The sequence below is a fragment of the Salvia splendens genome, chromosome 22 (assembly GCF_004379255.2).
Source record: "Salvia splendens isolate huo1 chromosome 22, SspV2, whole genome shotgun sequence".
Lineage (NCBI taxonomy): Eukaryota > Viridiplantae > Streptophyta > Magnoliopsida > Lamiales > Lamiaceae > Salvia > Salvia splendens.
Genome location: NC_056053.1, coordinates 23,632,134 through 23,648,300, shown reverse-complemented (window position 1 = coordinate 23,648,300; position 16,167 = coordinate 23,632,134). Strand labels below are relative to the sequence as shown.

The following is a 16,167-nucleotide window of genomic DNA, read 5'->3' as shown; positions in this document are numbered from 1 at the left end:
GTTGACTAAAAGAGTTTATTTCTGAGTATTTTTTAAAACGGAATGAGTATATGTTGACTAAAAGAGTTTATTTTTACATTTCATCTGAAGCTGACAGCAGTTTTGAGACAAATTAGCAATCTTTTGTGGGTGAAAATGTATTTCACAATATTCTCCTAAGATGTGACAAATTTAAGAATACCACATAGTACAAATCAATACTCCACTAAGTCACTAACCTATAATTTGCAATACAGGGTTATGATTAATTGAGAATTTTTAGCCTAATTGAGAATTGAGGTGCATTATCAGCCACTCATTTTTATTAAATGAGTGGTCCAGAATTTGCCACATAGAATATTTTTAGAATAATTAATTATGAAAGGGCAGAATGGTAATTTCATGATAATTTTATTCAATAAATATTTTTTTAATTTTTATTTTTTTTTTTAGTTTTTTTTATCAACTACATATACAATTCATGTCAACTATACACATATAATGTTAACTATGTGTACAATTAATGTCAACTATACACATATAATATCAATATAAGTTGTTGACATTTGATTTGCATACTATTAACGATAATACTCCCGAGTTTACATAATCTACTTGCAGTTGATATTTCGAAAATGTTGTGGATGAGTGGCTGAAAATACATCTCAATTAAGCTAAAAAATCTCAAACTAACAGGACCCTTAAAATAAATTTGTAAAACAAAATTATTTTTGACATTAAATATATTTAATTGATAAAATAATAAAATTATACTATAATTTGTATTTTATCCGATCTTGTTTTTGAGGTAAAATAGATTATACTCCTTAACTTCGTTTCATTCATTCATAGTATTGTAGAAGTCATTTGTATTTTTAAACCATACTCAAAACATTTAGTAAAAAAGTACTACTACTACTAAAAAGAGAATAAATTGTTGCTCAATATGTCAAAAAATCGTACGAGATTGAATTAGTCTGATATTATTCAAAATTAATTTTTGTAATATATCAAAATTTATAAATAATACTCAAGCATTAAATAATTTTAGAAAGATGTTAAAATTTGGTATCCGTCTCTAAATATAACCAAAATAATCCCCAATTTCGTCTCTTTCTCACACATTCAAAAATACGCACTCGTATTTAAGTCAATCGTGTGTCTTCCCTCCATTACCATTTTCTCCATTCCGCTCCTCCGATCGCCGGAGCATTCCGATCTCCGGCGATCCACCGCTTCTCCAACTCGCCGTATTTTCTTCCGCCGCGCTGCTGCAATAGATACGTTCTCCACCCCTATTACACATTCTCTCTAAATCATTTCTCAATTCCTTAATCGTATGGATCCATCTCCAGCTTTCAATTTTCCGATTTGCGAAAACCTAATTGTGTAGAATGTAGTTTTGCTCGTACATAAATATACATATAATTGTGTATGTGTGTGTGTGTATGCTAATGCATACATACATTAGAGCCGGGATGTTTCACAAGATCATAAAGAGAAGCCACCGCAAGGCGGCGAAATCCGACGTCGATTTCGCCTTTCCTCCGCCATGGATGAGATCTGCCTCCGACCTCGTCGTTTGCCACGCCTCACTGCATCCGCAGACGCCTGCTGCCGCGGAGGCGGAGCAGCCACCTCTCGACGTATTCGAAAATCTACCGACGTTTCGAGATGCTGCAGCTGTGGATCGCCAGGATTTGTTTCTGCGGAAGGTGAAGCTCTGCTGCGTGCAATTTGACTTCTCCGACACTTTGAAAATGGCGAAGGAGAAGGACATTAAGCAGCAGACTTTAATCGAGCTCATGGAATTTATTAAATACGGTAAAATCACGGAGGCGAATCAAGGGGAATTGGTTAAGATGATTTCCACCAACATTTTCCGTGAATTGCCACCTGCCTCCTACGAAAGCACGTGTTCTGAGAATGTCGAACCCGACGAGGAGAATCCCTATTTTGATCCTGCTTGGCAGCATTTGCATCTCGTTTACGAGGTGCTGTTGCGGTATGTGGTCTCACCGGATACAGATACGAAGACTGCCAAGCGCTACATCGATCATTTCTTCGTTATGAAGCTGCTTGATTTGTTTGATTCCGATGATCAGAGGGAGAGGGAGTGCGTGAAGACTGCTCTGCATAGGATATACGGGAAGTTCATGGTGCATAGGCCGTTTATTAGGAAGGCGATAAACAATATCTTCTATAGGTTCGTGTACGAGACGGGGAGGCAGAATGGGATTGCGGAGCTGCTGGAGATACTAGGGAGCATCATCAGTGGTTTTGCATCGCCACTAAAGGAGGAGCACAAGGTGTTTCTTGCACGAGTTTTGATACCGCTCCACAAACCGAAGGCACTGGCAACATATCACAGCCAGCTATCCTATTGTGTTACACAGTTTGTGGAGAAGGATTACAGATTGGCGGATACTATTGTTATGGGCTTGTTGAAGTGTTGGCCGGTCAACAATTCGCAGAAGGAGGTTCTTTTTCTTGGGGAACTTGAGGAAGTGTTGGAGATGACGAACATTATGGAGTTTCAGCGATGCATGATTCCTCTGTTCAGACAGGTTGCTCGTTCCATGAAGAGCTCTCACTTTCAGGTCTCAAAAGTTCACTCACTCACTAAAGTATTTGGTTGCACTGTGCTGTTGTTACTAAATCATCTGATTTTCGCTTGGTATCACAGCTGGTTTCAATGTTTGATGAATCGTGTATATTTTCTCTATTTGTCCAGCGGTTCAACTTGTGCTCTTTTGCCTCTATATTGGTCGTTTACGACGCATAGTAACTCGTTCTTCTATATGGTTTTAAAGCCAACAAGATGACCTCAAATTTTAGTGCAATTTGTGCTTTTCCATGCCTCTGTCATTCATTCTGAGCAGTCGATGGTTTATTTCGATTCTGCTGCTATAGTGTCTTACATTTTTTGGTATTTTCTCTGAATGAGTTGTATGTGCCTCTTATTTGGTATATTCATGATATAGTGATTTGGTTGCTGATGTGTAAGTGCTCTATTGTAACGTGTTAGGTAGTAGTATAGTTGCCTTGGTCATGTTCTTACGAGCATGTATCTAATCCGGGGTCTAATGACTGTTCAGGTTGCAGAACGAGCACTTTTCTTGTGGAACAATAACCACATTGTTGAACTGATTGCCCAGAATCGGAGTGTTATCTTGCCAATTATTTTTGAGGCGTTGCAAAAGAATACACAGTATCATTGGAACCAGGCAGTACATGGCTTAAGTCTTAATGTTCGAAAAACATTCATGGAGTTGGATGGCGATCTATTTGAAGAGTGCCGGAAGCAGTACAAAGAGAGAAAAGCCAAGTGCAAAGAACTGGAGGAACAACGAGAACTAACATGGCAACGACTAGCAGCAGCAGCTGCTGTCGAGTGAGGATGGGAGCGAAGGAACACGCTTATCGCCTCCTGATCTCCGATTGGATTGGAATCATTTCCCCAGTCTCAAATCTCCAAGGTACATAATTTTGCATTCACTTTTTTCTTTCTGTTGTTACTTTGCCTTGTTTTCTGGCAAAGGAAATGGCAGTGTAATTATAGATGTGCGTTTATATTTGTATTATGTGCTGCGATATTAGAGATTTCTGGCTTTGACTTTTATTTGTATTTATACCAATCAATTCAATTGCGCCATTGGAGAAATTCTCTCATATCTTCAACTTTTGTGCATTGCTTTTAGATAAAATACACACACAATCACACAACAGTCACTTCTACTACTTCTTGTATTGTCTCCATTTTCAACTAAGGGATATTTGCATATAAGTTCCTAAATTTTCATCAAATTCAGGTTTTACACATCAACTTTAACAAATTACTAAATTATTGATTTATTCTGATTTTGCAAACAATCATAATTTTTTGACTTATGGCTTGATATAAAGCATAATTCAACAAATGAAATTAATTAATCTAGTACAATATAACATTGTTTCGCTTCCTAAAACGTGACATCATTTTGATTTACGGCTTAAGTAAGTCATCAAGTCATGTTAGTATCAAAATCTTGATTGGTTATAAAATCAGAAGAAATTAATAGTTTGATGATTTATAGACAGATTTTAAAGCTGACAGGCGTATATAAAACCAAAATTTGGAAATTGTTAGGCAATCTTAAAAATGTGACACTTTGATTGAGAAATAATTATATAAATTTTAACTAAATCCATACACGAAAAGGGAAATGGGAATCCTAAAAAAGTTAAAAAACCGCTGGCTTCAACAGTTGAACCGGAACGAATCTATATCGTCATTTTGGATCAACTTTATTCATACATAGAAATCGAAAACATCACCTCAATATTTGTAGATGAGATTCTTCCAAGCATCCTTGTTTTCTGAATAGTACTTCACCTCAGCCTACAATTCAACAACAAAGATAAGTAAAAATCTAAACTTAATCTGTCCTCACACCAGATATTTTGATACAACGAGGGGGTTTTTCGTCTTAAAATATCAGAAATATTCATTACTTAAAGTACTTCTTTCGGTCATTCATGGAATGTTTTCGACCCAAGTAAGATGAGCAAAGTTGCAAATATGGCACGCGACAAAATTTCCTGCGGTCCAGTTCGTGTTTACGAGCAGCGGAAATTTTTTTATATGCCATATTTGCATTTTCTTAAAGACTCAAAGTTCGGGGGCATATAGTGTGAATAGACCTACATTGTATATCCAGATCGAAAATACGTAAGTCATTACCTTCCTGACCCCTATAATGGCAACCAAAAGCTTTTCACCGATCAAATCTCGCAGCACAGTGTCTTTCTCGAGGGCTTCGACAGATTCGGCGAGTGACTTAGGTAGCCTTGCCACCTTGTCTTTGAAATCGTGGGGATTACAATCTGTTTAACAAAATCCAGTCTCATCAGCGTAAAGAAAGCCGGTTGATTGATTGATGAGAAACAGTGAAATACTTGAGAGAGATGCAAAACTAGATGAGTGCAGTATGATGCCATATTTTGTAGCTACTATGATCTTACCAATAGGTTCAGGTAGTGCTAGCTTTCGTCTTAGGCCATCAATTCCGGCAGCCATTATGGCGGCAAGGCCTAGATGAGGATTTGCACAACCATCGAATGCTTTGATCTCAAAATTGCTTACAGAGCCGTCCGGGGTTCCTGGGGGGGAAGCAGCTCTTAAAGGAGCTTCTTTATTTTCCACCCCCCAGCACAAGTATGCACCACTCCACGTATTAGGTTGTATACGATCATAGCTAGAACGATCAGATAATACAAAGAGTTATCTAAGTGTAATTATATTCACCTCTTTCCCCGTCCTTGAATATGATAAGATGTATTACCTATTTGGAACTGGAGCTGTAAAGGCCAATATCGAAGGAAGATGATCCAATACTCCAGCCATGAACTCCTCCCCGACCTTGGATATTCCGTATCTAGTTTCTCCGCTGCGCCCCATGAACACATTCTGTCCATTCTCGGACAAACTGATATGCACGTGTGATCCAGAGCCAATATCAGCGAGCGAGTACCTACAAGGAGAAGAGTGTGTACCTCATCAACGACTTATCTTTCTGATGATGCTATGAATAAGGAAACTAATGAGGCTGGAGTAGCTCAAGTCTTCTCTCATATGCATGCAGTTCAATTCTTTTATGTGAAAGAAACTGAGCTCATAACACGTGAAGCTAATTGTGAGACAACATATTCAAAAATTAGAAATAAATATATGAGTAACTGTGCCTGTGTTTCTGTATGCACCAGTATGAGTTTTGGTGTTGCACAACATAGATATTGGACCAAATGTAAAGATCTCATTTACTATAACTTCGAAACATGTAGCACAGTCAAGATATTTATCGAGATTCATAAAGGAAAGCACCTTAGGGCTTAGAGTAACATTGAAGCTATAAAATCTGGATACCTACTTGGGTACAAAAGTCGCCAATAATCCATGTTTTCTGGCCACTGCCCGAATAGCTTCGCGTGCAAAAACTATATTATCAGCTGAATTTTTGCAGTTTGTGTACACGAATGCAAATTCGAATTGGCCATTCCCAGATTCTGCATGTAGCTACAATAATTCCAAAAACAAAATATAATTAAATCCTAATTGGTTTTTATTTGAAATGATTAGCTGTATACAAACAATGCAGCTAGTTCTGAAGACAGAAAAAAAAGATGTTGTGGGTGTGGGTTGGGGCTGCGAAAGTTGAGTTATATCTTCCCTCCATAGCTAACATAGTAAGATGACCACAATTATAAAACCTTATACAATATTTTAAATACCTGTTCCACTGAAATATTTAAGGACTGAAGACAAGCCATGATTTCACTAAGTATAGGGAAGGCAGCATCTGCCGCAGCTGCGGAACAGTAAGGTGTTGCATCGATTGGCAGCCAATTTTCTTTCCCATCCCTGCAAAGAGTTCACAAAAGGTGGAAAATGAGTCGTAATTTACACAAGCTATTTAGGTGAAGAAAATCAGTCAGTCTCTTGACTTACACTACTTGCACACTCCGTAACAGAAAGAACTCATTCTCAAATCCTACATTCATTACCTGCACAAATAGCCATTTCATATAAATTTATAAAATATGTAAACGAAACACGGAGACTGGCCAATCAATACCAAGTTAAATTCTTCTTTCAAAATTTTTGAAACTCTCCGCAGTGCATCTCTAGGACAATACTCCCATGGTGTGCCTGGTTTAAGGTGCATGTCAGCCAGAACCATTTCCTGTTCTTTTGCCCTGTGATATAGATAATGAATCAACAGAGAGATAACAACATTAGAAGCTCAAACATGTTTGTAATACGGTGTAATGATCGCTACTCTATGAGGCTCCAATTAAATTAAAAAAGAACATTGATGTTACAAATAATTATACCAAATAAAACAATGATAAAATCCTTTCCACCCGAACGATGCTCATGTTTGTGCATGCACAAAAATGAGATTTTTTGGTGGAGAAGAGTGGCGAAAGAAACAAGTTTGCGTTGACAAAGCAGGGGATAGAGTACCAAATGCTAATGGGGGAAGTCTGACAAGAAGAGGCAGATGATAAAAATGAAGAATGCAAAAGTGAAAAGGAAAAGGAAAAATAAAACGCCACAACGCAAAGGATAAGCAACAATTCCTTCAGAAGAAACCTCCTACCAAGGAATTAGCCTTTTGGTTGATAGGTCTGGAATGAGGCTAATTTCACCCACTCCAGTTAGATTAGTTCCATCAGCGGGACCATCCATGTGTGATGACATAGCCATGGATGCACAGGTCAGTCCAACACCATTTTTTGTAACAACATCATGGAAACGTTTTTTGGGAACCACCTGATCGAAGAATCAATCCTTAGAACAGCATGGGTGGCAACAAACAGCAAAAACAACTGATCTACAGAAATATATGGCATAAACTCCAAAAACGAACAATTAGGTAAATCCACGGTAACCAGGGTCACAACAAGATAGCTTTCAAGTTTGACCATAATGTCAGTAACTAGTTTATGCAAGCCTTTATTCTCAAATTTATCGTCTCAGAATATGTATTTAGAAGCAGGATAAATTAGAGAAAATGATGAAAAGAAATTTACATTGAGAAACATCGTACTCAGAAACTTAAAGAAAGAGGCTTACACGGCATCTATGCTGTCCAGAAGCATCAACCCACAGAATGCGAACAAATGCAACACCCTGAGCAGAAGTATTAACACCGGACTTCACAGAGAGGGGAGCAATGCCATTTTCAACAGATTTTGAAACAGTTGTAATCTTGTATAAGTTTCTCGCATTTTCAGAAAATATGTCTTTGACAGCCACAATGGATTCAGCAACTGAAAGGTCCTCATTGATGCATGCATCACGTAATACGGAAAATATAACCTCGCGTGCTTTTTTTGCACCTGTTAAAGCAGCAAATATCCAGTTTAAGTAATCTGATCTATATGATAAAATTCAGAAATCAGTAAATATGGGAGCCAGTGATTATTGTAGGTAGTTGCATGTTTAAAATGTTGTACTGATGTGATCAACTGCCAAAAAATGCTAAACTGGAAGCATGACATAGAGCAACCACCTAGGTAGTAGCTCTCCGGAAAACCGCATGCATCAGTACTGAACATCACCTGCCAATTGCAATATGGAGTATATTATTCCAGTTAGTACAAATCTTATGCCCTGGGAAAACTGGCATGGAGAATTATTTTGGTTAACAAAAGTACATAAAGTTCAATATATTTTTTCAGCGAAGTAGTGACACATATGATAAAGTGAAATCTTAGACCATGATGTTCACCTTCTTTATTGGTGCTAGCTCAAGGAGTTCTTTCACCGAGGAGATCATTCCATGGAAACTAAGTTTAGGCACTGCCAGCCCAAAGTCCAGGTACACCTATCATTAAACGTGTGAATTACAACACAAGGATTAGGGATCCTATTGAGAAGATCTTTTAGTCTATAGAACAACTCCAGGACCAGACCTGCGAGTACACAGAGGCCAAATATGATGCTTCTTTTGAAAAGGGGTATGAAGCATGCAATAGAACAATCCGACTCTTGCTGAATCTGTTATCCTCAAGAAGACTACGAAGATGAAGGGGATTGGACAATCTTAAATCCAGATCTTTGTCACCAAAACTACGGAAAACAAAAAAACATAATCAGTAACCCACTGTTAGCAAATAAAGCAACAGTATAAACATTAGTAAATATTTCCTGTTTTTCTGTGATACTGAATTGAAAAGGATAATTTTGATTCCTGAAATTAGCTACAATGAAATCTTGGCACATAACAGTTTGAAACCATCCCTCCCATAATGTGAGGGAAACTGTCACATTACCCTGTATGTATTTGCAATGGCAAGTCAAAAGATTGGGCAACCTCCAATGCACGGATGAAGATGTGATCGATAAAGTTTTTATTAGCGATGCGGACAGGCTTCCCAGCTGAAATGAAAGACCATCAGAATACTACAAAATGCGTGGCAATTCATTTAATCCATTCATACATATCATACCTCGTAAAACTTCATTAAGACCCTCCTCGGCATCCTTTTCTGATACATTAGTATTAATCTCAAGTCCGCTGCGATATGCAGCTATACTTTTGAAGCCAACAACTTTATCAGCATGTGTAATGATTGATAAGGAAATCAACAAGAGCGGATAAATTCCGTTTACATGAATTATATTTCGGAAAGTATTTTAGCACACATACAGGAACAAAAAGGATATGACTTCAAGCTATCCAAGAAACTTTTCGTAAACAAGTCCAGTGTCCATGGAGCTCCACCTGGGCTTCCCTAATCATGATTTGAAAGGAAGAAATGGAGAAAAGGACGCATAAATCCCATGGGAAGAAGTAATGTTAATGGAGTTCATATAATAAACAACTAGAATAAGAATCCATGCGATGCCAGGAAATTAAAGAGAGAAGTGATGGATCAATAATTTCATGACATAGTGAGTGATATTCATTATCCTTGTGTAAATTATCCTGAATCAAATTTTCTAAATATAGAATATACTAATAAATATTAAGTATTAGTAATTCTATGACAGTGACATACAGATTTATTCATGAAAGTAACGCAATACGAAACAACTTGAAATAGTATATCTCACCTCACCAAGAATCCTTTCAGCCACATGTTCTATTCTCAATATTCTACCAACATATGGAAAAAAATTCTTGTGCCACTCAATATTGAGCATTTTGTCTAACTGAAGTCCATTGTCAATCAACACGGCTGAGATTCCAGCAGCAGCGAGGCACTTTGAAGTCACCGATTCCAGTCCACAGTTGGACCGGTATTCTTGAACAACATCCAAGGACGAGTTGGCGCCATAAAGTTGGGAGATTTCTTTCAAGCTTCTCTGATAGTATAATCAAAACAAAAAAATGTTTTTGAAAATTCTCAATCTTATCTGTTGGCAAAGAAGATCCTTGCAGAAAATGATAGTGCAGAGATTAGTTGTACATTATACTTGGTATTTTCTCTTGAAATTTAGTACTAATAAAAAACTAGACTACTACAAGTTGGTATTGTAAAAAACTCAAGGCACAGGTGAGGTTCAAGTTTCAGAAAATGTGCAATGATGTTGCAAGACATTCAGAAAACGTCTTCTACCTGTTGTTGGTTCAAAAAAGGCAATTGAAAACATAATACACATTCAGCTTCTATTTATTACTACTATAATCCAGCAATTGAATCAATCAGTTGTTTTGTTGCATTTGCACTAAATTTATCACCGGAATAATAGAATCATAATCGAGTACAACAATAAATGCCATGCGTGCAACCTCATCTGTTCATAAATCCAATCCAGACCTTGAAATGTGAAACAGCAATCGCGCGTAATTATTGGAAGTTGAGAAATCAAAATATGCGGCTTTCCATTTTCAGCCACAATTACTACTTTTAATGCGACAAAGAATAATACGCAGAGGAATAATCAACTCAGGCGATGAAATAGTGATATGAACTAAATTTAAGCAGAATTCCATGGAATCTTAGCTATATAAGTATCACCTTGAAGTTAATGGTGTGTGGTACAGCCGATAGGGCGTCGCCGGTGGCCTCGGAGAAGCAGGAGATGAAAGGAAAGGTGGAGTCCAGCGCCACGATGTTGTGCGCGTGCGCATCCACGAGCTCCGCCGTCTCCACCGCCGCCTTCAACGCTGCGTATTGATCCATTCTCCTCTCTCTTCTCGAGTTCAGTGACTGTGTCTGGTTTTCAACGCGCGGCAAATTTTTATATCGTTATCGTCGGCATTCTAAAAATTAAAAAATTAAAATAAAAGGGAAAAAAAGAGGCGGAGAAGATTTTAGTCAAATCTCATTAATCATAGTACTAATATTAAGTTGCCATTAGTTCCAAAATATCTACTCATCGAGTCTATGATTCTCTAATATCCAATTAGTCAGATATTTAATTGAAATTTGGTCAAGTTTTAGTTAATTTTCTCCAAATCAGACCATACAAGATAATTGTGAGAAAAGTTAAAAATCATAATTTTTTCATTTAAATTTTAAAATCACCTGATAAACTACAATTTGAGGAAATTTTGGTCGATTTTCTACAAAAATCAGACTGATAACTTAAAAATCATAATTTTTCCAATTAATTTTTAAAATTACATGACAAACTAATTTGATAAAGTTTTGGTCAATTTTCTCTGAAATTAGACCATACAAGATAATATCTCTGTTTTAAAAAAATAGAAAATTTTGAAACGATCTGATTTAATACATACTCCCTCCATCCCATAAAAATATGCACTCTTTCATTTTTAGTCTGTTTCCACAAGAATATACACTTTCTAATTTTGGAAACTCTTTTATCTCTAATAAAGTGAGACTCGTTCTCCATTAACAATACTTTAATTATTTTTTCTCTCTCTACGCCGAACTCAAAGTGTATATTCTTTTGGGACGGAGTGAGTATTTGCTAAAGTAAGGGAATGACGAAAGGAAAAATAATTGATATAATGAATAATGAGTCTCATCTCATTAGAGAGAGAAAAATATTTTCTATAATTGAAAGTATAAAAGTTTCTATTTTTAATGCACAGTTCAAAGTGTAAGTAGTACTCATTTCGTTCCATAGCAGTCTAACAAATGACACACTTAAATAATGACACGAAATTTTAGGAGATGTGTTTGTGTGTTAAGTGAAGAGAGTAGATAGTATATTTATATTAATGTGAAAGAGAACTTTTTATAAAAAAATGTGACATCTTTTATGGCACAAACTGAAAATGAAAGTATAACATCTATTATGGGACGGAGCGAGTAGTAGTTTTTAGTTTGGGTGATATGATATCCATTTAAATAATGAAGTTTGGCGCATTCTCATTTGTCCTATGAACTTTTGAATTGGAATATTAAATTATGAAATTTTAATTTTTATCAATTGTCTGATGACTCTCATGCATGCACAAAATGTCATCTTTTAACAGTATTTAAAACGATGTGTTTCATTAAAATAAGTATATTTTCTTTTTTATTCCTTTGTTTTCTCATTTCTCTTCTTATTTTAGTGAAATATTGACATTTTTAACATCACGAAAAATATTGATTTATGTATGGATGGAACAACTGAGAAAAATTGAAATTTCGTGTCTTAATATTTCAATTTTAAAATTAATGAGATATTTTAGGAGATGTGTTTGTGTGTTTGTGTGTTAAGTGAAGAGAGTAGATAGTATATTTATATTAATGTGAAAGAGAACTTTTTATAAAAAAAATGTGACATCTTTTATGGCACAAACTGAAAATGAAAGTATAACATCTATTATGGGACGGAGCGAGTAGTAGTTTTTAGTTTGGGTGATATGATATCCATTTAAATAATGAAGTTTGGCGCATTCTCATTGTCCTATGAACTTTTGAATTGGAATATTAAATTATGAAATTTTAATTTTTATCAATTGTCTGATGACTCTCATGCATGCACAAAATGTCATCTTTTAACAGTATTTAAAACGATGTGTTTCATTAAAATAAGTATATTTTCTTTTTTATTCCTTTGTTTTCTCATTTCTCTTCTTATTTTAGTGAAATATTGACATTTTTAACATCACGAAAAATATTGATTTATGTATGGATGGAACAACTGAGAAAAATTGAAATTTCGTGTCTCAATATTTCAATTTTAAAATTAATGAGATAGAGCGAAATTTGATCAAATTTTATAATTTAAATAATTTTTATCTTTTATTTTTAAAGGACGTAAGGGTTTAGTAACTCCAAGCAAAGTTATAAATATAATTTCGCCAGTTAATTTTTTAAAATAACAAGAATTGCATCAATTCGGAAAATTTGGCAGACGTCGAAGTCAAACACGTGACATATTATTATTACAAGAGCAGCCCCCCACTTTTATTTTTCTGACTGTCATTAATTCAAGGACGTGGAATGGGTCCTTCAATCATATACACCAATTGATTTACCGTGTTTTATTATCCATCTCCAATACCCGTAGACACACGATGGCAAAGCTATGATTTCTATAATGGGCCCAAGTCACTATTAAAAGTTATGGAGTTCTTTCGTGTCGGTGATGTTGGAAGCTCAAAATAATTAATAATTAATATTTAATATTTTTTCCAATTTTTATGTAAGAATAGTATAGATGGAAACGAATTTTCAATTATGAAGTGACAAAGATTTAAACTTGACATAATTACTAGTGTAAAAAATAACAAATAGAAAGCATGTTCCAAAAAATATAAAGTAGAGAGAATTAGAATATACATAGTAATATTGAATTAGAAAAAAAAACTAGTATATATAGAAAATGAGAAATATGGCACAACAGAGATTCAAACTTGCAACCTCTAGGTTGCCAAACTACGCCTCAAACCAACTATACTAGCGATACTATATAATTAGTGTAGTTTGCATATATTATATATACTCAGTCGATAAATTGATGGGGGACCAGGCCCCCCCTGGCCCCAACGTGGCTTCGCCACTGCACATAGATATTTCAAAAAGGTTAAATAGCAAAGAAACAAACTCACAAAATTTAATCTAATTTTAATTTGTCCTTTAACTTTAAAAAATGATTGATTAAATCATAATTTTAATAAATTTTTAGATTATCAAATGAATTTGAATTTGGGCAGGGCTAAGCATCACGTAGATGTTGGAACGTACGATGTGGATGCCGAAAAAGTAATATTAACTTTTATTCCATGCCATGTTCAATTATCCGCAGATGTTCCCGGCGTCCATGTGATACTCAATTCTCCCCAAACTCAAATCCATGGGACTGATTCAGAAAATCATCAAAGTTGCAATTTAATCAGTCTTTTAAATTTACAGATAAATTATAACAATGGATTTATCATCTCCAATCCCCCATTTTCAACGTTATCTACTTTAAATTATGTTTTCAACCACAGTCCACAGACATGATCCACTTTTTCGGTAACAAGGTAAAAAATCCACAGAATTGAGTTAAACAAAGTATTTGCATGTTATTCTCCATCAACCAAAGTATTAGCAAGATGTCCACATTTAGAAAAACACCAGACTCATAATCATGTTTTTGTTTTACTCACATAGAATCTTTAGATACACAAAAGGTACTAAGTCAGCCCAATTGAAGATGTCCACATTTTCTTTTCAGTTTTTTCCTAGCTAAGAAAGATGTCCTTTCTCCACATTTGAAATATAAATTTTCCAGTTTTTTCCTAGCTAAGAAAGATGTCCTTTCTCCACATTTGAAATATAAATTTTCTACTCTCTTTATCATTAAAATATTCATCCATATTTTCCTATATTTTATTGCTCAATAACTCCAATCGAATCTCGATGTGTTCAAGAAAATAATCATATTGGATGGGCCGAAAAAAATATTAAACACATAATTCGAAGTCCAAATTCATGCATAGTAGCCGGCCCAAACACCAGCATACCACAAGCAGTTACAAACAACGGCAATACAAATGTGAAAGAAAAATGTGTGAGCAAGGCCCAAGAAGAGAGCCCAGTAAATGAGAGCTCGGTTCTGGGCTTGGAGGCCCAACATGAGAAGTGAGACAGATTATGATGTAGTCGAATTGTTGAGTTAGGGTTTTATACATTCGTTGAGCTCGTAGATTCAGACGCTATTCTCTGCAACAATGGGGTATGCAAGTTCATCATCTTTATCCAATTTTCCGTTATTGTAGTTTTTGTTATCGAATCGTCCATCCTCTTATTTTAAAAAAATATTGTTGATTTATGCTTTCGCTGTTTGGAGTAAATTTGCTCGGTTTTGAGTATTTATGGTTGTATGACCTATGAAGTGATTCTTGTAGTTTTTGCTGAATAATGGATGAGCAGTGATAGATAAAGGATTATGGATGTTGTTCGTAGTTTGTCGTTACTTTCTTCCTCCATTCGTTTTGAATTTTTTAATTGTTTCGTCGAGTATATATTATTTTAATTAATACTTAGTGGATGATGCTTCAATGGTTATATTTATCACTGTACTTCTCCAACCATTGAGATCCTTGCTTGGATGTGTATTATAGCCGGCAGTGAAAGGAATATATCATAGTAGTTGATCAACTATTCAAATTGGTCAGTTATCTACGGGGCATTCTTGTGAAGTTGGAACTTTTGTTCTGGATTGATCATTGTTAATTAGTTATTTTGTTTCAAGATGGACTATTCTCAATCGGCTGGTCATCGATACTTGTAAAGGTCGTTTCCCTAGATTGTTTCATGTCAAATCTATTCGAAGACTAAGAAAGGTTTTAACTTTTAAGCGATCCAGGATTCACTTGTCCTTTTGTCTCTCCTGTCTCGTATTCCACATAGAACTTTGCTTTCAATTGAATTGAATTCTAGGAATTGGTAGGATTTGGTTTGTAATGAAAGGGTTCTCGTTCTTGTATACCGGTATACAGGAAGACACGTGGTATGGGAGCTGGGCGCAAGCTCAAGTCTCACCGCAGAACGCATCGTTGGGCTGACAAGTCATACAAGAAATCTCATCTTGGTAATGAATGGAAGAAGCCATTTGCTGGATCATCTCATGCTAAGGGCATTGTGCTCGAGAAGATGTGAGATTTCCTTTATGAAGTCAAATGAAATCATCCTGCGTGTAATCTTCTGTACTTAGTAAAAATTAGCATATCTCTCTATTGATGTTTGCAGAGGCATTGAAGCTAAGCAGCCGAACTCTGCCATCCGTAAATGTGCTAGAGTCCAGCTCATTAAGAATGGAAAGAAGATTGCCGCCTTTGTCCCCAATGATGGTTGCTTGAACTACATCGAAGAAAATGTGGGTTCCCAATTGCAACAATTTTTCAGATTGTCATTTTTCAGCGTCTTCTTGAATTAAACTTACAGCATTGTTTCATTTTCTCTATGCTCAGGATGAAGTATTGATTGCCGGATTTGGACGCAAGGGTCATGCCGTTGGAGATATCCCTGGTGTTCGATTTAAGGTGGTGAAAGTGTCGGGGGTTTCCCTCCTAGCCCTCTTCAAGGAGAAGAAGGAGAAGCCTAGGTCTTAAGCCATTTTGCTGATTAAGTTTGATAAAAATGCTGAAACTTGGTGTTTGCTCATCTTTTCTTTCTTTGTAGTAATTAACTATACAAAGTTACTAGTAAGATTTAATTGATTTCGTATTATTAGTTTGCATTAATTTTCACATGTTGCTTATGAGTTTGTGAAATATTTTCTCAAGTAATCAACTTTTTTGA

At 35.7% G+C, this 16,167-nt stretch overlaps 3 protein-coding genes across 3 annotated transcripts; 2 read left to right on the top strand and 1 right to left on the bottom strand.

Annotated features, from left to right (window-relative positions):
- Positions 1-1,123: 1,123 nt before the first annotated feature.
- On the top strand, positions 1,124-3,634 carry LOC121788034 (serine/threonine protein phosphatase 2A 57 kDa regulatory subunit B' beta isoform-like). Its single transcript, XM_042186887.1, has 2 exons — positions 1,124-2,579; positions 3,078-3,634. Exons 1-2 carry the CDS (start codon positions 1,428-1,430, stop codon positions 3,375-3,377), a joined length of 1,452 nt encoding a protein of 483 aa, XP_042042821.1. The 5' UTR covers positions 1,124-1,427; the 3' UTR covers positions 3,378-3,634.
- A 480-nt stretch (positions 3,635-4,114) lies between these two features.
- Positions 4,115-10,747, bottom strand: LOC121788032 (protein fluG-like). Its single transcript, XM_042186885.1, has 18 exons — positions 10,492-10,747; positions 9,584-9,835; positions 9,194-9,261; positions 8,977-9,092; positions 8,800-8,905; positions 8,440-8,596; positions 8,256-8,351; positions 8,037-8,085; positions 7,598-7,863; positions 7,122-7,294; positions 6,594-6,714; positions 6,467-6,522; positions 6,250-6,379; positions 5,889-6,034; positions 5,304-5,492; positions 4,984-5,216; positions 4,703-4,845; positions 4,115-4,360 (listed from the first exon to the last, which is right to left on the bottom strand). Exons 1-18 carry the CDS (start codon positions 10,654-10,656, stop codon positions 4,298-4,300), a joined length of 2,529 nt encoding a protein of 842 aa, XP_042042819.1. The 5' UTR covers positions 10,657-10,747; the 3' UTR covers positions 4,115-4,297.
- Positions 10,748-14,515: 3,768 nt separating this feature from the next.
- Positions 14,516-16,109, top strand: LOC121785749 (40S ribosomal protein S23-like). Its single transcript, XM_042184170.1, has 4 exons — positions 14,516-14,599; positions 15,366-15,521; positions 15,616-15,742; positions 15,837-16,109. Exons 1-4 carry the CDS (start codon positions 14,595-14,597, stop codon positions 15,975-15,977), a joined length of 429 nt encoding a protein of 142 aa, XP_042040104.1. The 5' UTR covers positions 14,516-14,594; the 3' UTR covers positions 15,978-16,109.
- The last annotated feature ends 58 nt before the right edge of the window (positions 16,110-16,167 follow it).